This window comes from Corythoichthys intestinalis, chromosome 7, assembly GCF_030265065.1.
Source record: "Corythoichthys intestinalis isolate RoL2023-P3 chromosome 7, ASM3026506v1, whole genome shotgun sequence".
NCBI lineage: Eukaryota > Metazoa > Chordata > Actinopteri > Syngnathiformes > Syngnathidae > Corythoichthys > Corythoichthys intestinalis.
In genome coordinates, this window is record NC_080401.1 from 53441938 (window position 1) to 53462997 (window position 21060).

At 38.2% G+C, this 21060-nt stretch overlaps 1 protein-coding gene across 3 annotated transcripts; it reads left to right on the forward strand.

Moving 5' to 3' along the window:
• Positions 1–3279: 3279 nt before the first annotated feature.
• zgc:77486 (uncharacterized protein LOC405808 homolog) lies at positions 3280–19622 on the forward strand. Of its 3 annotated transcripts, XM_057841236.1 has the most exons (7): positions 3280–3435; positions 3503–3627; positions 8926–9126; positions 9197–9311; positions 9392–9519; positions 15846–15950; positions 17744–19622. In XM_057841236.1, exons 3-7 carry the CDS (start codon positions 8967–8969, stop codon positions 17890–17892), a joined length of 657 nt encoding a protein of 218 aa, XP_057697219.1. In that variant the 5' UTR covers positions 3280–3435; positions 3503–3627; positions 8926–8966; the 3' UTR covers positions 17893–19622. The 3 variants fall into 3 exon arrangements, with proteins under 3 accessions (XP_057697219.1, XP_057697220.1, XP_057697222.1); XM_057841237.1 differs by lacking the exon at positions 3503–3627 and having other exon boundaries at positions 3283–3435; XM_057841239.1 differs by lacking the exons at positions 3280–3435; positions 3503–3627 and adding an exon at positions 3670–4634.
• Positions 19623–21060: the final 1438 nt, after the last annotated feature.

A 21060-nucleotide genomic window follows, 5' to 3' on the forward strand; every position in this document is an offset into this window, starting at 1 on the left:
CACTGGACTACAAGCCGCAGCTGTCCTCACTGTATCATGGGATATTTACACCAAAAGATATAAACCGGTACAACCTCATTTGACAGCAGTATCATACGACCGACTGTCATAAGACCAAATGAACCATCATGAAACTTTGAACCAATTACTGCAAAGCTTTATTGCTTCAAGAAGCTTCATTTGGCCATCACTGCTCCCTTGGGGGAGACAGTCAACCTCTGCTGCCACCTGCTGTTGACTGTTGTAATCCAACATGCCTCTTAGCATGCATTGCAGCGCTACAGATGTAAATAACAATCACAAATCATGTTCTGTGCTAAATATTTCTTCAGTTACTGTTCCAATTGTTTCATCAATTGCTAGTTATGGTATTTGCTAACACTTTATTTGACAGTGGTGCCATAAGACTGTCATTACACAATCATAATTATGACATGTCTCTGTCCTGAGCATTCATGAATGCTTATAAAAGATGTCATTCAGTGTTATCTGGCAAATGATCTCACTTTTGAATGGATGCAAAAGATGCAAGATGGACAAAAATGGAGTTAGTGACATAAATTGCCAAATGATACTTAATGACATAAGCATTCAGTAATGTCCATGATAGTGTCATGTCATAATTTTGATGATCTTATGACAGTCTTATGACACCGCTGTCAAATAAAGTGTTACCTAAAAAAAAATCAACAAATAAGCCGCACTGGACGATAAGCCACAGGTATCAAAATGAAGGAAAAAAGTAGCGGCTTACAGTCCGAAAATTACGGTAGTTCAAAATAAGCGTTTTTTTTCTTTCCCGTCGTTTTTGAGAGGAACTCTAAATCAGGCTGCTTAGGACAGCTATACTACTTCGCCAAGATCGTCATCCATTGAATATGGTACACCCACCGGTGTTCTGTCAAATTTTGCACCCCATCAGAAATTGCAACTTTGTGTTAAAAATGGCCACAAATGCAGCCGTTACAAAGTACATTACGAACTTTCTTTAAATAAAGGAATATAGTAAACACTACAAACTTTAAGTAAAGGAATATTTACTTATGTTTGATCATGGACGGACATGTAGAAAAGTTCTCCTCAGACACATCCTGCCATGTTAGCTGCACACAACTGCACGCCGCTCCCTCACTGTCTTCGCCATGTAGTTAAGCATGAATTTACGCCATATTCGTGTTGAACATGTATGTTTACGATGTTAGTTGTTTATTTAGCACCTGTGGATAACATTGAGAGTCCAACTGAATGTAAAAAGGATTATTCTCTGCCACAACAGCTTTGGGAGCAAAGCATTATAAGGGCTGAAAATTTGGCAGAACATCTTGCCTCTTTGTTCCTCAGGTGGTTTTGACTAAGCAAAGCAAACGACAGTCTAAGGTGCTAGTTGTGTTAGTTTGTAGGTTTCTTGAATAAGACAACTTACTGAAGGACTTTACGTTTTTTACTGACAGATCTTTAGTTACAGAACAGAAGAGGGGCATCATCAACATTAACTGTAGTACTGTAGAACTGTAAGTATGGGGGTGGGTCAGTGATGCTGTGGGGCTGTTTCGCTTCCAAAGGCCCCGGGAACCTTGTTAGGGTGCATGGCATCATGAATGCTTTGAAATACCAGGACATTTTAAATCAAAATCTGTTGCCCTCTGCCCGAAAGCTGAAGATGGGTCATCACTGGGTCTTTCAGCAAGACAATGACCCTAACCATATGACCAAATCTACACAGAAATGGTTCACCAGACACAAAATCAAGCTCCTCCCATGGCCATCTCAGTCCCCAGACCTCAACCCCATTGAGAACCTGTGGGGTGAGCTGAAGAGGAGAGTACAGAGGAGAGGACCCAGGTCTCTGGATGATTTAGAGAGATTCTGCAAAGAGTAATAGCTGAAGATCCCTCTTTGTGTCTTTTCCCATCTTGTGAAACATTATAGAAGATGAGGTGCTGTTTTGTTGGCAAAAGGGGGTTGTACAAAGTATTAACACCAGGGGTGCTAATAATTGTGACACACATTATTTGATGTCAAATAATTATTTCTTTATGTGGGATGTTTTCCCCACTGAATAAATGCACTTGTAATGCAGTTTGGATTTTTCTCTTTTTTCCATTAAGGTCCCGTATTATTTAGAAAAAAATATATATTAAAAGCTAAAAAATACATAGTTATTATAAAACCAATAATTATGGAGGGGACTATATTGTGGTAAAATTTAATTTTTTTTGTATTGTTCCCGCGATTCACTCTTGTCAAGTGTTCTGTCTTCTCTTTCTCTTCACAACGTTATTGAAAGAAAGAAATTAAGAGAGCTTTAAAAGTAAAAGCCACCAGGAAAGCTCATTTTTAAATTTTTTAAAATTATATCTTATTATGTAGAAATGCCTTGTAAGGAAAGGTGGTTGAAGGATTTTTTTTTTTAAAAATAAAGATTTTTTTAAAAAAATTAAAAGGAGCTGGATGAGGATTCTAAAGGCAGTTGATCCCTCATCAGATGGGTGATGAGCACAATAGGTAAGAATAACACAGTTAACAAGGAAATTAAGCTATAAATCCAACAATTATAAACACAATTACAATGTTATAGTTCTAGAACATTTCATGTCATTATTAATTATTAGTTGTCAAATATATATAATAAAATAAATAATAGTTTTGCAAAAACCTCTGATGTGGTTTGTTATCAGATGAACAAAAAGTTGAGGAAAGAAGTTTTGATACAGAGGTTGAAGGAAGAGAGGCAAAGACTGACTGAGTCACTGCCAGAAAGTGTTGATGACAGTGTTGATTTCTATTAACTATTTCCCCCTCCCAATTAAAGTCCGTCACAGTCACAGCCAATTATACTGGGTTAAACTGGAAGTTATGTTGTTGTAAGGTGTATTAAATTCTTATTCATGTGCCCCTTTTGATCTATGTGCACCTGCCTGCTTGACATGACTCGGCTCCACATGACCTCGAGACTCGACTTGTCCGCAAAAGGTAAGACGCGGTACTTATTTGTGACTCGGATCATTGTGACTTGTGCAATTGTCTGGTAGTCACTTGCCCAATAAAGGGTTACTGAATGCCATTTTTTTCGATTATGTGGTTAAATGTTCGTTATGAAGTTTGCTGTTTTTTGTAGTTGTGTTTTCTGGGGTACTTTTTATTTATTATTATTGCAAAAAATATATATATATTTTTAAAGAATTATTTTATTTTCTTCCAATGTATAATTCACGTTTCTCGGTGTTTTTTTTATTTTTTTATTTTTTTTTATTTTTTTCCTTTTAGTTTCTTTGGTCGCTGTACTTTTCTGTGTTGCTGGGGGATGACGTCATGCTCGTTGTTTCCAATGTCGGGGAGCTTTGCACTAGCGTAGGAGGCCGCTCGGCGCACAACTTCTACCGACAAAAATTCTAGCCCGAGATTGTCGACAGCCACCGGTACCGTGACGCCCAGGTACCCGCCGACCTGCTCGAGCGAGTCCCCGTTCGGCGTGAATATTAGTTGGCTTTATTTCAACCAGAACCTTGGATGTCGTCAGGCCGCTTACGTTAGCATCCTAGCTAACATTGGGCTTTTGTTCGATTTTCGACACAACGGGACTTGACGAGAGAGCTTCTGTTTTCTCACTGTCGCCATTTAGCCTCGGTAAGGTTCAACTTTGTTACACATAACGTTTAAAGTGAGCTTTTATTTGTTCGGCGAGGTTTGTTTGCTTTGAACAATACTTCCCACAGCTCGGCAATTGTTTCCTGCTGGCGACTGAACTCAAAGCGCTCATTCACTCTGCCTCGGCTTAAAAGATACTTATTTTAAACCTTTTTTTGTTCTCAAAATCCATTATAGGATTTTACAGAACAATTTAAATTGGGTTTTTGGCTTTTTTTTGTCGTTTTGAAGCGTGCTTCGCGGCTTAAAATGGACAATGTCAAGCGTTTTACGTGTTTATTTAACCGTCTTTTTCGAGTCGACGGCGTATTTGATCGATTTTGAAGAGTTTAGTTTGAAAAAAAAAACACGATAACATCGTTGTTAGCTCTTAGATTGACTCGCTTTTTAAGTTATTAGATGACAATTGATGTAAAAGTAACCTTGCTTGAGTTCAAAGAAGTGCTAAAACTTGACACTGAATGCTAACAGTTCAAGAAAAATCTATTTTTCTTGTTGTATTGTCCACACCTAAGACGTGTTTTGCTTTCAGTTGTGGCAAACTTGAGATAAAACGCTTATATTCGTATTACTATTTCCTATGTGACATTAAATCTAAATAATTCCGGTTAAATTCCAAGTAAAACTGGAGCCGAGACCGAATTTTCACCCGTTATTTTGATACGGTCTAGAGTAGCAACTTGTTTGTCCAAAAGTCCCCGAACGCACCCTTTAAATCGACTTTAGATATGTTTAATTCACGGCCTTTTATTCGTTTAATTCACAATGCGTGTACTTTGAAGCGAGGAAACGACGTGTTCGTTTTCGCAGGCAGGTAGTTGCGGCTTCAATAAAACACACTATTTATAAAAAACAGGTTAAACGTTGCGTTTTGATGACGTCACTCGACGACTTGTCGGTAGACTCTGCACATTTTTTTCCTTTCCATTCTTGTTCAAGTGTAGTGTAAGACAAAGTACGAGGCAACGGATGACACAGAGAACGAGGTAAATCGAAAGTTTTCATCCCGCTGCAAAGCTTCCGAACACGGTACACATGCGAGTTGTGCCGGGGTGGGGATTGCCGAGTTAGTCGGTTTAAATCCTGGCATAGACGTGGGGAAATTTACATTTGTTTTTGTGTAAATAGTGTCCAAGTAGATGTCCCCCCCCCCCTTAACGAATTATGATTGTTTTTTTTAATGTTTTATTACAGTAATGTGGGACAGTTGTCGCAAACTTGGAGCTTAAGGGACAAAATTTAGTGGTCACCATTTGACATCTAATAGTAGTACAGTAGTAGTGTTGCGTGGAGGTATTTTTCAATGGGTAAAAAAAAAACATCAACATAAGTTATTGATTAATCATTTAAATAGTAATAAATTTTAGAAAAAGAACAATAAAATGCAACATAAAAAGCTGTAATTATTTTAGTACATTAAAAAAACACCCAAAAAGTTATACAAAAGGTAATTAATTGAAAAAAAAAAAAACAGAAATGAATAGAGCAGCAGCTATCGATTATTTTAGTCGTCGATTCATCTATTAACTACTTTGAATAATCAAGTAATCAGGTTAGGAACATTTAATGCGTTGCAGAATTTTAGGAGATGTTAAAGGCGCTAGAGCAGGCATGTCCAAAGTCAGGCCCGGGGGCCAAATGTGGCCTGTGGTCGAATTTCATCCGGCCCCCAGCCTCTCATAAAATAAAGTCTGGCCCGCACACAGACTTAATAAATTGGTCAACAGTACTGCTACCAGCATATGAAGTAGCTTACACACTAAATACTGCTCATTTACCCACCAAAAGGCAGCAGCACTCTAAGCAACATTACCACGTGTGACTCTTTACTTCCAATTTTCTAAAATGGCGACAATCAACAAAAAAAAGTTGACTGCGACGGCCGACGCTTCAAGGATAGGGGGAAATTGGACTATTTCTTTGCTGAAATACGCAAAAATTGTGTCTGCCTCATTTGCAAAGAGACAGTCGCTGTTTTTAAAGAGTTCAATGTGAGGCGATATTACCAAATAAGACACGCTGACATGTACGACAAGATTACAGGGAAGATACGCAGCGAGAAATTGAAGCAACTTGAAGCTAGTTTAATTCACAGCAGCGGTATTTCGCAAGAGCCCGAGAGTCGAAGGAGAACGCCACAAAGGCTAGTTGCAAGATTGTTGAAATTATTAATAAAAAAAAAATAATGAAGCAAATGTGACGCACAGAATGGCTTGCTAAAATTTGCTTAAATATATTGTTCTACATAAAAGACGTCAGTCAAGGTCAGCCCCCCACATTTTTACCACACCAAATCTGGCCCCCTTTGCAAAAGGTTTGGACACCCCTGCTCTAGAGCATTGGCTCTTAAGTCTAAGGGGTTCAGCCAAGGTAAAGGAACACAGCGAGCCCTATTTTCGTATCCTGAATAAATCAAGGCAAAGTGGCTTTTTAGACCAGGTTTTGGACTGGTTTGCTCAGAATTTAAAGGTTTAATCCATTTCTTTTAAGTGCTAGTCCTCAAACTGATGGGCGGAAGAACTGGTTTGCTCAGTGGATGGTTGACTCACACTTGATATGGGGAAATACAACAGACCAATAGGCAGCATGGTCTCAAACTTTGACCTGTTTATAAAACATGCTGTTAAAATAAAAATTTTGAATAGGGATTTGCTAAATAATTAGCTTACTAGCTTAGATATATTGGTTTTGAATATGAAAAAAAATTGCTTTACTATCTAATTCCGAAGGGTTCGGTGAATCCACATGTGAAACTTGTAGGGTTCTTAACCTTTAGCAAGATTAAGAACCATTGCTCTAGAGCAAAGGGCATTAAATGCAAATACAAAACAAAATTCCTGAGTGTTTCTTCAAACTATGAAAAGTTGTACTTTCATTTAAAAATAAATTTAAGTACTAAGGCTATAATATTTTTTTTTTAAGTCCTCTTAACAAATCGTTCAAAAAACATACCACCCCCCCAAAACGGCTAAATAATCCTATAAACTAGATTATGAATGCATAAAAAACATTATCTTAAACAAATTTAACTTATGTTGGTCTTAACAGGGAGCCGCTGGATTCAGTTATCTTAAATGAGTTAAGTCATTTTCACTGTTGCCACTAGAGGGCAGTGTTTCCATCCAAATCAATAAAAGTAAATCCAAACACTTTCGAAACAAACCATTACAACGTCACTAAGTGAACGAATACTCGAAGCAGCAAAATTTGATTCTAAGCTTTTTTTCTGATTGAATTACTCGAGTTAATCGCTTAATGTCTTAGTTAATCACAAATTTGTTGTGTTAACGGGTGGTAATTAATTTTTTTAATTAATCACGTTAAAATATTTGACGCAATTAGCGCATGCACGGAATGACCCGTTCATGCGTTGCCTCAAACATTTTACAATGATGCCGTTTTAGCGCGCTGAGAGCGAAAAGGCTGAGAAATGCGAGTGGACACAACGCAGAACATACTGTATACCATTTGCAGCCACCACTGACAGTCATGGTTGCCCAACGTCCCATTATGCATTTGGGCGGAACAGTTAAGTCGCTACAGTATCATTTAGTGAAAGCACAACCAAAATAATCTTATCGCTCAAAAAAATTTTCACAAAAAGAAAAGCGTTCAATAAAAAGAGAACTGGCATTCCCAATCAAAATAGCTCTGCGAAAACACATAAAACTTACTCAGACTTTGCCTTGGCTAAATCTCTAATTAATTTAAAACTTGCCATTGACACCTTGTGGTGTATTTCAATCACTACCTCACGTAGTTAAAGACACTGGAAGAACGGCAGGGAGCCCGATGTGACGTCACCGTTCAGCGACGTCAACAACGGCGAGCTATTAGTTTATTTTTTGATTGAACATTTTACAAATTTTATTAAAACCAAAACATTGAGAGGGGTTTTAATTGGGGCTGTCAAAATTTTCGCGTTAACGGGCGGAAATTAATTTTTAAAATTAATTGCGTTAAAATATTTGACGCAATTAACACACATGCCCCGCTCAAACAGGTTAAATGACAGCACAGTTTAATGTTCGCTTGTTACTTGTTTTTTTGGTGTTTGGCGCCCTCTGCTGGCGCTTGGGTCCAACTGATTTTATGTGTTACACCATGAGTGGGCACTGTGTAATTATTGACATCAACAATGGCGAGCTACTAGTTTTTCTTTTTTGATTGAAAATTTGACAAATTTTAATAAAACGAAAACATTAAGAGGGGTTTCAATATAACATTTCTATAACTTGTACGAACATTTATCTTTTAAGAACTACAAGTCTTTCTATCCATGGATCGCTTTAACAGAATGCTAATAATGTTAATGCCATCTTGTTAATTTATTATTGTAATAAACAAATACAGTACTTATGTACTGTATGTTGAAAATATATATCCGTCTTATCTTTCCATTCCAACAATGATTTACAGAAAAATACGGCATATTTTATAGATGGTTTGAATTGCGATGAATTACGATTAATTAATTTTTAAGCTGTAACTAACTCGATTAAAATTTTTAATCGTTTGACAGCCCTAGTTTTAATATAAAATTACTATAACTTGTACTCAAATGTATCTTTTAAGAACTACAAGTCTATCTGTGGATCCCTTTAAAAGAAAGAATTTTAATAATGTTAATTCCATCTTGTGGATTTATTGTTATAACAAACAAATAAAGTACTTATGTACAGTATGTTGAATGTTTATGTCCGTGTTGTGTCTTATCTTTCCATTCCAACAATAATTTACAGAAAAATATGGCATATTTCAGAGATGGTTTGAATTGCGATTAATTACGATTAACTTTTAAGCTGTGATAAATACGATTACTTACCTTCTTTGTATGGCTAAGTTGAAACAAAAGTGGTTGCGTGACATCTGTAAACTGGGGTTTCCGGGGTAAAATGGACAAATTAAAAATAGTTCGAAGGCTTAATGCGCCATGAACTTGCTATGGCAGCATATAGACATATTGTTCTGTCAAACACAACAGTTCTTGGCTTAAAATACAGCAGTTTATTTTAAAGAGGGGTGCAAGAGCAGAAACTGATTTTTCAACCTTGTCTGTGTTTTCCGCCATATACTTTATAGTAAATCATGGTATGTCGTAATCGTGATCGATGTTTTTTACCCAGCGCGACGAACCACACACAGCGTTTTCTGTCATGTAAAGTTAAATAGTGCCATTAAAAACTGGACTTTGGAGTTGTTTGCGTCCAACAACGGCAAAGCTCAGTCTCTTCATTCCTGTACTCAACGTTGTTCACCTTGCAAATCCACCTTCAGGAAGATCCTCTCCCATCCCCCCTCACCCTCTCTGTTGGAGCATGGCTCAAGAGACCAATCAGACCCAGGTGCCGATGCTTTGCACGATGGGATGCGGTTTCTACGGTAACCCCCGCACCAACGGCATGTGCTCGGTATGCTATAAGGAACACCTACAGAGACAACAGGGAGGGGGGAGATCCAGTCCTCCGGAGGAGAAAGGTAGGACAAAGGGAATGTGAGCACATGACACGTTCAGCGTTGCGAAATTGAGATTTCTGTCCCCGCGCAGCTGCGATGTCACCGTCGGGGATGCCGGCGCCCGTTGATGTCGTCGCGGAAAGCTCGGCACCCCAGCCCTGCGCAGAGGCGGCGGCGCGGACGTCGCCTGATGAACCATCATGCAGGTAAGCTTCACTTACTGTGCAAAAGCAAATCAATGTCTTTCTGGAAGTTGTGTATTTCACAGAGCTTTTTTTCCACACAGCATCAGTCCCGGATCCAGTCCAGTAACCCAACAGATGACGGCCATGAGCATCTCCCAGGATTCGGGCGCCCTCGACTCGGATCGAGCCGAGGCCGATGATGCCGATGAGGAGGAATCGTCCAACTCAGGTAACAATCCAGGACAAAACAGGTTTCTTATGAGCAAACCTGTAAATTCACAATTTTAAAATGCCAATGTGCACAAGACGAGGGAAAAATATGTCACTGCTGTCAGTAGGGGTGGGACAATATATCGAAAAGGGGGATATATATCGCGGTTCTTTGTAGCCCAAAAAGTTAATCGGTATGCTCCCACCAAGAATCCATGTATTGTTTTATAAAGGGGTAGGGGTACACAATAAGGGATTTTAGCAACTGGGCTAGTGGCTTTTGAAGTTAACTGGCCCCACTATCAAAACCACTGGCCCAGTTCAATGTGACAGTTATTTATCCTGATAACCACGAAAAACAACAATCTGCTTGAATAACATTAATAAAAATTTTTTTGCAGATTTAATGAAAAGTGAAGCAAAACAGTGCAAAAACATGAACCTAGTGCAAATAATCCTATTCCAATTCCATAATCACATCCATAATCATTCCATAATAACTCCAGTATAGCCAATTCTTCCTCCATCTCCTCAGTTGGCTGAGTTTTGCGTACTGATGGCCAGGTAGTGTATCCATCTTTTCCAGCGGTCTCGCCACAGAAACTTTGTCCCTTTTCCTTTCATATTGTATTTCGATTTTCCTCAACTCCCCCGGTGTCTTTCTCTTTCTTGACTGGTCTTTTTTCCCCTCCGTTGCTTGGCCAGGTGCTGGGGGTTTCACAAACATGTCTTTTTGTAGTATGACGTTTGGTTCGTTCTGAGATACTAAATATCAGCAGCAGTAATAAGGTTGCGCGTGTTCGCACGGGAACGAGCGAACGAGGTGTCTTTACGCCCTAAGAGCAACGGCTGGCTGCATAGACTGTAAGGTGGTCTGTAATGATGAGGATAGCGTAACGTCATCAAAACATACAACCACTGGGAATTAATGTGAAATAAGACAACCGGGCCAGTGGTGGGAGCATAATGGTGGCCCTGACGGTTTTAAAAGTACGTCCGGGCCATTTATATTGTCGACCTCTGAAAGTGTCACTGTTAATTAAACAAAAAAGGGGAACCAACAGGCCATTCGAATAGTGTCTACGTTAGCTCACTGGCTACCATTGATGGTGCTAGACATCCAATGATTTTGATTGGGTTGGGCGTCAATGGCACTGAGCCTCGCAACCAGAATATTCACACTTCCTGTTCATTTGGGGACATTGTTGAGTCACTTTTTTTTCAGTGACCCAAAATCAACAGGCAGTGACCTGTAAATACCCCGTAAGGAAAACAAAAGTGACTGAAAAACGTGAGCGTATGAACTAGTTAGTTCGAGTAATCGGATTAGGAACAATTAATGCATTGCAGAATATTTTTGAGGTGATGTAAAATGTTTCTTCAAACTATGCAGAATTGCACTTTCATTTAAAAATAAATCAAAATACCTGAGCTTAGCCTCAAATGGTTTAAAAAAAAAAATTAGGATCTAAGTACAACAAAACGACAGTTGGCTAACTTGCAGAGAAAAAGTCCGCTAGTTTAAATGCTATAAAATGCTAACTTTTTATTTCAAATGCTCTTAACAGATCATTCAAACTCCTATTCCCACCCAAAAAAAAAAAAATTAAATATACCTCTACACTAGGCATGTGCCGGTAACCGGTTTCACGGTTTACCGTGGTGTGAAAACGTCGCGGTTTCAAAACCACTAAAATTTTCCGTCAGACCGTAGGACGGTATTCGCTATTTTTCTTGTGTCAAAAATGCAGCCAGAAGCGGCTTGGCGCAGCAGCGCTCACCCCCCTCCCGTTTGTTGCTGTGTGTGAGAGTGACGCTATCAGCTACACAGCCAGCTAACCCAAAAACAATTACTCCAAACATAAGGCGTACTATTCTTCAATTTATTGAGCTCTCAAATCGTGGTAAGTTAATATACAAAATAAATACATTTAAAATGTTGTACAATTAGATTTTTCCATGTGAGTAGCTTCCACAGATTAGCACCATGGAAAAAGTTCGCCAAAAACAAAACACACATTTTCCTTTCATATTCAATATACAAACTAAGTAAAAGCTTACAAAGATGAATGTTAGCCTAGGCTCAGCTGGGAGAGCAACTTCGTTGAGTGTTACAGCCGCAGAGTGAGAAAACAAGCTTGATTCGCATGAATGAAGGGGAAAAACTGATAGCATCAAAGATCGCTAATTGTGAACGATGATCTTGCCCTAAGCACAAATCCACGTTCGCTGGATCAAGGTGAGGTCTCACTCCCAATGTGTTTTTTTTTTAATTTTTTGATTTTTTTTTTTTTTTTTAGATGAAACCTTTCCACAACAATATTGACATTTTAACTAACTTATACATTTTTAGCTAACTTATGAATTCTTTATGATCTTTTTAACACAAAGGCATGACATCATGTAGACTAGAGTTGACACAGTGGCTGAAAATGGCGAAACTTCACTTAAGCTTTTCCACCCTCAAAAAAAAAGTCATGCAGTATGAATTTTTAACAATTTTATTCAGAAGTGTTTTTACTTTATAGAAATGATTTTGTTCTTGCTGTAATCTTGTTCAACTTGAGCAGTGGCTGTGAGTATAGTCTATAAGTTATATTTATTTAAATTTTATTTCAAATATTTTTTTATTGATAATTTATTTATTTTAACAATATATTCATGTTCCAATTTGCAACTATGGTCTGAAAAAAAAATCCTGTTCAATGGAAAAAAGTTTTTTTTTTTTTTTTAACCCATACATCTCAAAATTTTTGGGAGCTATAATTGCAATACCGTGAAACCGCGGTATTTTTGCTCACGGTTATCGTACCGTCAAAATCTCATACCGGCACATGCCTACTCTACACTAAATTACGAATGCAAAAAAAAAATATTACCTCAAACAAAAACTTACCTTATGCTGGTCTTAACAGGGAGCAGCTGGATTCAACCATGTTACATGAGTTATGTCATATTCACTGTTGACACTAGCGGGCAGTGTATCCACCCATATCAATAAAGCTAAATGCAAACACTTTCAAAACAAACCATTACAACATCACTAATTAAATAAATTCTCGAAGCAGCAAAATTTGATTAGAAGCTTTTTTTCTAATCAAAATACTATAGTTAATTGATTAATCGTTGCAGCACTAGATATTAGTATAAAACATTTTGTTTCTTTTGCCAATATATTTTGCAGCACTAGATATTAGTATAAAACAGTTTGTTTCTTTTGCCAGTATATTTGTAAATTGAGAATATTTGGTTGTTTTGCAGACCTATTTTTTTTAAAAGGCATTTTGAAAGATATACAGTGGGGAGTACAAGTATTTGATACACTGCCAATGGGAAAACCCATTGGCAGTGTATCAAATACTTGTTCTCCCCACTGTATATATTAGGGGTGTAACGGTACACAAAAATCTCGGTTCGGTACGTACCTCAATTTTGAGGTCACGGTTCGGTTCATTTTCGGTACAGTAAGAAAACAATGCAAAATATAAATGTGCTAGTTGTTTATTACACACTTTTGTGCTTTCAACAATAGGAACATTACCCTATACAAAGCTAGAATTCTGCTCAAAAAGTACCGGGTATTTAAAGATAATACCGATAATCCAACAACAATTTCCTTTTCAGACCCTGCGTATTGGTCAGCTTTCTTTCTGAAAACAAGAAGAAAAAAGATGTCCTGTGCTAAAGAGACAAGCAATCCCAATGACAAAGATTTTAACATGTATTTTACAAGTGAAGTGCCTCAATTTTTTTTTTCCTATGAACGGTTTTCAAAAGCTTTATTGGTTGATTTTCTCAAGTTATAGCGCCACACAGAAATTAATTAATTTAATTGTGTAAGCAGTATATGTATTATTCTTATTTAATGACAGGTGTTTTAGCTCATTTCAATTTATTTTATTTAAATGGGCTATTATTTATTTTATTATGTGTTTGTATTTTACAAATGTGATGTAGCATTCATTTATATTATATATTTTATGTTGTATAACTTTAGTTCCTATGTGAATATTAGTTCCTACTTGTTTTGTTGTGCTAGGCGGGTTTTGTATTGAACACAGGGCCGTGTTGGTTATTATTATAGCAGAGAAGACAGCAGTAAATTAACAAAGACAAGTCAACTGTGCCCCGATCTACCACTCAAGAGATCTGATGGACTCAAAAAGTGGGTAACGATTGCATATTAGTTTGAAAATCGACCGGATCCACCGTATTTCTACATGAGTGACTTCCGGTCTGCCTGATCCTAGCTACCGGTAGTAGTATTGACGCAGGAGGGTCGCGTCTCGCGTCAAATAATAAACTCTGCTGTTCTTTTCGCGTGCGTCGTGTTGAGCCCCTTCTGGGACGTGTCTAACACGCGGCCGCACTGCGACTGGTGTGCATTGGCTGATCGACTTTAACGCCCGCGTTCCACTATATTCTCGTGGCGGCCACGTTGTCGCACCGTTGACGTTTCTGGGTTATATACTGTCCTACCGTGTTGGTCCTCATTATAGTAGACAATACGGAGTAAATATGATCTACACAAAGAAACTGTAACCTGATCGACTCACAGCCTCGAAAAGTAAGGGTTACATTACGTCAGAAACTCGTTCGGTACGCCTCCGTTCCGAACCGAGCACCACGTACCGTAACGGTTCAATACAGAGATACATGTACCGTTACACCCTTAATATATATATATTCAGCCGATTCCAATCCTCTGAAAATTTTGTGATCGGATCAGGGACATCCCTAATTTTAATAAAACAACATAAAAATGTAGACATAGGCAGCCGATGAGCAGTGGCGGACTTTGCAATTTTGGGGCCTAAGGCGAACATATCCCGGGGCCTTCTTCATGGGTCAGGGGTTAAAAAGGTGAGAAGGGTGTGGAGGAAATATGTTCCGGTAAGGCTGTCCTAAACGACAAATTTTCTCCTGATTAGTCAGCCGACTAGTTTTACGATTAGTTGACAAATCTAATTAAAAAAAAAATGTGTTGCTAATTTAGCAGTGAAATTTTTGTTGATGCTTATTAATTCACAAAACCATTTTGGAACACTTAAGTTTTTATTAACGTACAAATAATCATGTAAATAACAAACTAATCACAAATAAACAATGAGGTTAAATGCTGATAGCATTTACTAGTGCAAAAGAATGGAAAGTAAAGATTCAGAACACTGACTTGCCTTTCCAAGATTATTCAAAACAATTATTTAAAAAAAAAAAATTCTAACATTATTATTATAATATACTACTATATGTAGTAGTAGTATAATAATTATAATAATTATTCATTGCTAATCATATTTGTCATAAAGAGTGGTATTTGAAAGCTATTCTTAGTAAAGAATCTGTATTCTGTAGTATTCTACATATTATAATATTAATTCTGAGGTATGTGGGATTAACTCCAGAAATCGTTATTTATATGACCGCTAACCGAAAGCTTTATACTCCGTAAAAAACATTTTTCGTCATTGCTTGTGGTGTCACCAACAGATTTTTTTTTTTTTTTGTGAGCAAATTCTGTTAACCAGCTGTTGAGTGTTATTGCATGACTGATTGGAACTGTACCGCATTGTTTCGCCACAGGTTGTGCTGTCGTGTATTTTATGTTCGGTGTGAAGAAGAAGAGAGTTAAAAGGGGCATTAGCGGCCTGTTCTCAACTTCTCACTCGCTCACTGCACTCTCATGGAGAGCACGTTTGCTCATTCGAAATAAACGATAGCCGACGTGCAAAGTAGCAAATATGCTGCAAAAAATAGCGAGCTTAGTGGCGTGAAAAACGCGGGAGATTTAAGTGAAGCTAAAGAACATCTAAGCGGAGTTAAGCGATGCTGAACGGAGCTAAACGGCGCTAAATTAAGCTAAGCGAATGATACTCAGTCCGTCGTTGTGGAACAGTCCATTGTAGTGCATGTGTGTGGGGGAGAGATAATATAAATGCAGCATTCAAATGGGCTTTCTTTTTTGTTATTTGTTTGTTTGGTATGCTGACATTATACATGACGAGTAGTTGGGGGTGCTGCTGGCTCCGGTGGCCCAAGCCCTTGCTCGTTGGGGCAAGGGCAACAGGTTGGGGGCCCCCTACTGGTTGGGGGCCTAAGGCGATCGGCTACTTCGCCTGAATAGTAGATCCGCCTATGCCGATGAGTTAATGACTTTAGTAATTGGAAGGCTCAGTATTTTCCGGCTTACTTGCTGAGCAAACTGACGAACTCTGAGACTTACAGAAACTGGGCCAGATCACGTATAGTTCTCGAGTTGATATAATTTTGTTTCTGAGTGCATTTGGACTTTCACCCCAGCGGCTCAGACGCCGAAATGACAATGAACTCCTTGTGTGCCCGCAGAGCCAGCGGGAGAAGCGGCGCAGACCTCTGACGGCGAGCAGACTCCTGACAAAAACAAGAAAAAGAACCGCTGCTTTTCTTGCCGGAAGAAAGTCGGCCTCACTGGTAAGAATGTGTTTTTCACTAGTGTTGCACCAATACCTATTTTTGCCTCCCGATACGATGCTGTACCATGTGTTTTTTTAAAAACACAGTTTTTCCTTTTAGTACTAAATTACTTAGGGCTGCAGCTATTGGTTATTTTAGTAGTCGATTAATCGATGAACTAGTTAGTTCGAATAATCGAGTAATCGGGCAAGGAACATAAAAAAATAAAATACCTTAGCTGAGCCTCAAACGGTATAAATTTTTTATTTTAAAATGAGGATCTATGTACAACAAAAGAACAATTGGTTAATTTACATAGAAAAAGTCCGCTAGCTTAAATACTATAAATATACTCACGTTTAAAAAATTTTTTTTTTTTAATACAACGCTCTAAACCCTGAGTATCCAAACCTGTCCTTAAGGGCCGCTGTGGGTCCTGGTTTTTGTTCCTACCAATCGAGCACAGACAGTTTAACCGATGAAGTTTGTGCTAAAACAAGCTGCAATTGACTGCAATCAACTGATTACACTTGTGAGACACCAGATTGGTGAAAGGTTGTCCTCATGATGGGTTTGAACAAAAACCCGCACCCACTTTGGCCCTATGTGGAATAGTTTGGACACCACTGCTCTAAACAAATGGTTCAGACACATTCCTACAAAAATGGGCTAAATATACCTTTAAACTAAATTATGAATGCATGAACAAAAACATTAGCTCAAACAAAAACTCAGCTTATGTTGGTCTTAACTGGGAGCAAATGGATTCAGCCATGTGAATGAGGCAGACTACAGGGTAATTTATCCACCCAATAAAGCTGAAGGCAAACACTTTTAAGACAAACCATTACAGCACTACTTTATTTAAACGAATACTCGAAGCAGCAAAATTTAAGTCAAATATTTTTTTCTAATCGGATACTCGAGTTAATCGATTAATCGTTGCAGCACTAAAATTACTGAATACTCACTTGAATGCAAAATAACTGCTATCATGGCTTGGTCAGACACTGCTTAACAATCTATGTGCTTAACTGGTACGTGTGGCAAGAAATAAATGATCTGTTCTAAAAACTTACAAAATGCTTTTTCAGTTCGGAATCAAGTTAGTACATTAGCTTAGCTTCTGTGCTCATCACTTAGGCTAGCAGAGGACACAAGTTCGCTAGCCTACTGCTGCTACCTGCTCACTTGCCTTAGGGGTTGGAGACAACCTCTGCTGCCACTTGCAACACTGTTCTTGTCCAAAATATTGCAACACGTACCTCCTAGCATGCAATGCAGCGCTGAGGATTAGGGCTGCATCATTCATTTTTTTTATCATGTAGAACAACATATTTTCAATTGAAGTGATAATTAAGCTGTCTAAAATTTCAATGTAAACATGTGCATTTATTGAAGATGTAACCACAGCCATCTCCCCAGTGCCTTTGCCTGACATGCAGCCCTATATCATCAAGGACTGAGGGAATTTTAAAGTTTTCTTCAGGCAGTCATCTTTGTGAATCTCACTGGTACAGCACCAAACAAAAGTTCCAGCATCATCATCTTGTCAAGAGTCAAGAATCTGCATTGGACAAGGTGATAATGCTGGAACTTTTGTTTGGTGCTGTTCCAGTGTGATTTACAAAGAGGACTGCCTGAAGAAAACCTCAAAATTCCCTCAGTCCTTGATGATATGGGGCTACATGTCAAGCAAAGGCACTGGGGAGATGGCTGTGGTATAGTGATCCATTTTTTTTTCAAACATGGTGCGTATCGTGATGTTTCCTCCCCCATTTCTCAATTTGTCGTCTTGTCCTCCTCGTTAGGTTTCGACTGCCGCTGCGGCAACCTGTTCTGTGCCATCCACCGTTACTCCGACAAACATGACTGTCCCTACGATTACCGGAGCGCCGCCGCCGCCCGCATTCGCAAGGAGAATCCCATCGTGGTGGCCGAGAAAATCCAGAAATTATGAAGACTTCCGCGTCGCCTCTCTTTGACAATTTGACAACTACGGTGACACCATGGCTTTATTCGTTCTTAAGCCGGGAAAGGCAGTCGCAGCCACTGTCCGGACACTTTCCCCTTACTACCATCTCCACTCGTGACTTTTCCGTCTGATTGTTTGTATCCGAGAGCGTGTGGGAGAAGAACACCGGACGTGAAATAATAATTTTTTTCATCCCATCTCTTGAAGAAGGAAGATTAGACGTCAACCGTCTCGAACGAGAGACCAGCGTCCATCAGCGAGACCTTTTTAAAGGGCTTTCGATCCGATTCTCCGCTCGTGAAAACGATGTCAACCTTTTCATCAAATTGGCGTTTACCCCCCACTTTTCTCAATCACCACACTTTGGACTTTCCACATTTTCCAGCAGTGTCTCTTTGATATATTGGGTGCATGAAACAAGGAGGGTAGGGGTTAACTTTTAACCGAGTGAATCTGTTTTTTTTCTGTTTTAATGAGCGTATGACTTCAGAAGATCTATATTAATATATTGTAGTTAGCTTGTGTGATTGCATTCTATTTATTTTTTATCCTTTGGTGGGTGCGCTGGAGGATTGGCAGCATGTGTCGGCAAATCGCTTAAGATTCGCGTTGAGGATTGAATTCCATTCCTAAATTTTCACATGAAAAGTGACATTGACGGCGCGAGACATCCAATCCATTCGGATCCCCAGAACCTCCCAGTCCAAACGGATTGCACGTCTATCGCCGTCAATGTGAAAGTTGCTACAAAGTCGCATTTTTTTTTTTTTCCTGCATTTGGGTCATTTTCAGTCCATACTTGATTCTTAAAGGCACAGTGTATTACTCCCGTATGGCCTTTTCTTGTATTTTTTTGTGTGTGAGCTATTGCGTGAAGCTCCAAGCACCAGCAGACCACTGAGACGTGCTGAATGAAAACTGACCCGGCTGGCAAAAATAATAAGAAACGCTATTAACGCGCTACTCGTGAAAACTTTGAGCGATAGAGACGATAATATGCATGTGTGCTGCCTTCTACGCGTTAGTTTCAATGAGCCACACAGCGGTAGCACAATGCATGGCTAGCAACATGGAGGTCCAATTTAACAAGCGTCCCTTGCCCCAAATGTAAATACAAAGTGATTGAAGTGCTCTGCGTAAATGGCATACCACTCTTTTACTACAGTACAATAATTATCTCCTGCAGATCACATGTATTCATAATAGTACCCTCCATCCATGCTTTTATTCCGTTGTAGCAAAGTCGTGTTGAAAAGATGGTAAAGTGTCATGTTGAGGACATATGAAATTTAGTTTTCAACTGTGGTTAATGTGTTTTCTAATTTTACCCTAAAATATATCATTGATTGAATGTAAACCAACAGAATTTATACATGAATCTTTCAAATTCCTGATATAGCCTGAACAGGGGATGGAGTTTTAAAAATGGGTGACTGTTAGAAACTAAATCATTATAGTTTTTTTTAATTGTCTTTATTGTTGTCAGGCAGTGGGACTCAATTGTTGTTGATAGGACATGAGAACGGAAGACAAGTTGATTTTTTTGGGTCTGTTGGAGAAGAGTAAGTGAAATGAAATCATGCTAGCGCTGAACTCCCCCCTCCAGAAATACCACCAGATATCTTTTTCATTTTGTTTTTCTTTTCCAGATTTAGGACTGTATGACATGTTCAAGTACAAAAAACAATAAAATCACAAAGTTTATTTTAAAAGAATTGTCCTTGTGGTCATTGTTGACGCGTTGTTGAATGCGTGGACATGCTAGCTTTTTAAAAGGATCAAGAAAAAGTATTAAACTTGTCTGGAAGGTTCAGATTTGATTGTTAAATATTTACATAAGCTTTTCTGTTTTGTCTATCTGTTCTGAAATATACCTATATAGCTAAATGTCTTAAAGCGGAGTCGGCAGCATGAGTGAGTAACTGGACATCTTGTGTCGGGAAATTCTTAACTCGCTACATTTATGAATAGATTTACAATTTTTTTGGTTTATAACGAACTGTATTAATGTGGCTATGATTCAAGCTGGGTGTTGAAAAGTTGAAAAATATATATTTTTATCACTCCAATTGAAGAAAATAGATGTCATTGAGTTAATTTACTGCCATTTTATTGTTTTGCACAAATGACGCTAACTTCAGGACCGTATTGCACTATTCCTGTGTTGCACATACAGTATTCAGTTCAAGCAAGCAATAATTACTTATAGCCCTAGAGCAGGGGTAGCAAACTCCGGTTCTCGAGGGCCCCTATCCAGCTTGTTTTCCATGTCTCCTCCAACACACCTCAAATAATCAGGATGTTATTACTGATGAGCTGATCATTTGATTCAGGTGTTTTAAAGGAAGGAGACATGGAAAACAAGCTGGATAGGGGGCCTCGACCGGAGTTGGCTACTCCTGCCCTCGAGTATATATTTTCCCATTATTCTATATATATATATATATATATATATATATATTAATTTTAACATTTTTATACTGGAGCGCCACCATAGGCGGAGTTTGACTTTTGACACCAAAATGCAGTGTCAGCAGTAAAATTAACTTACAAGAATATTTAATAAGTTGACAGTTAGCATTTTTTGTTTCCCATCATTCTTGAGGGGAATTCTAAATCAGGCTGCTGAAGCAATACTTTTCGCAAAGATCGTCATCCATTGAATTTGGTACGCCGGCAGGTGTCGTGCCACTGTAGTTACTCTAGTCAAAAATACTATCCCCTGGGCGGAGCCATATGGAGGTAGATTTGTGTCTTTATTATTCAATCGAAAAAAAGTTCCTTCAATTAAAAAAAAAAAGTTGCTTCAATCAAAATATATATTTTCAACCAAAAAAAGTCGCTTCAATCAGAAAAAATGTGTTTGAATGCAAAAATAAGTTTTAACTCAAAAAGCTAAAAAAAAAAAAAATGCAAGTGAAAGCTATTTTTCTTTGATTATTATTATTTTTTTTGGATTGAAGTCATGTTTTTTTTTTTTTTTTTGATTGAAGCAACTTTTTTGATTGAAGTAATGTTGATTTGTGTTTTGGCCACATTTTGGCTAGGACATTTTTCTCTTTATTATTCAATCAAAAAATAATTTGCTTAAAAAAAATAGAGATTTTAAAAAACAAAAATCCAAAAAAAAAAAAAAAAAAAAAAATTAATCAT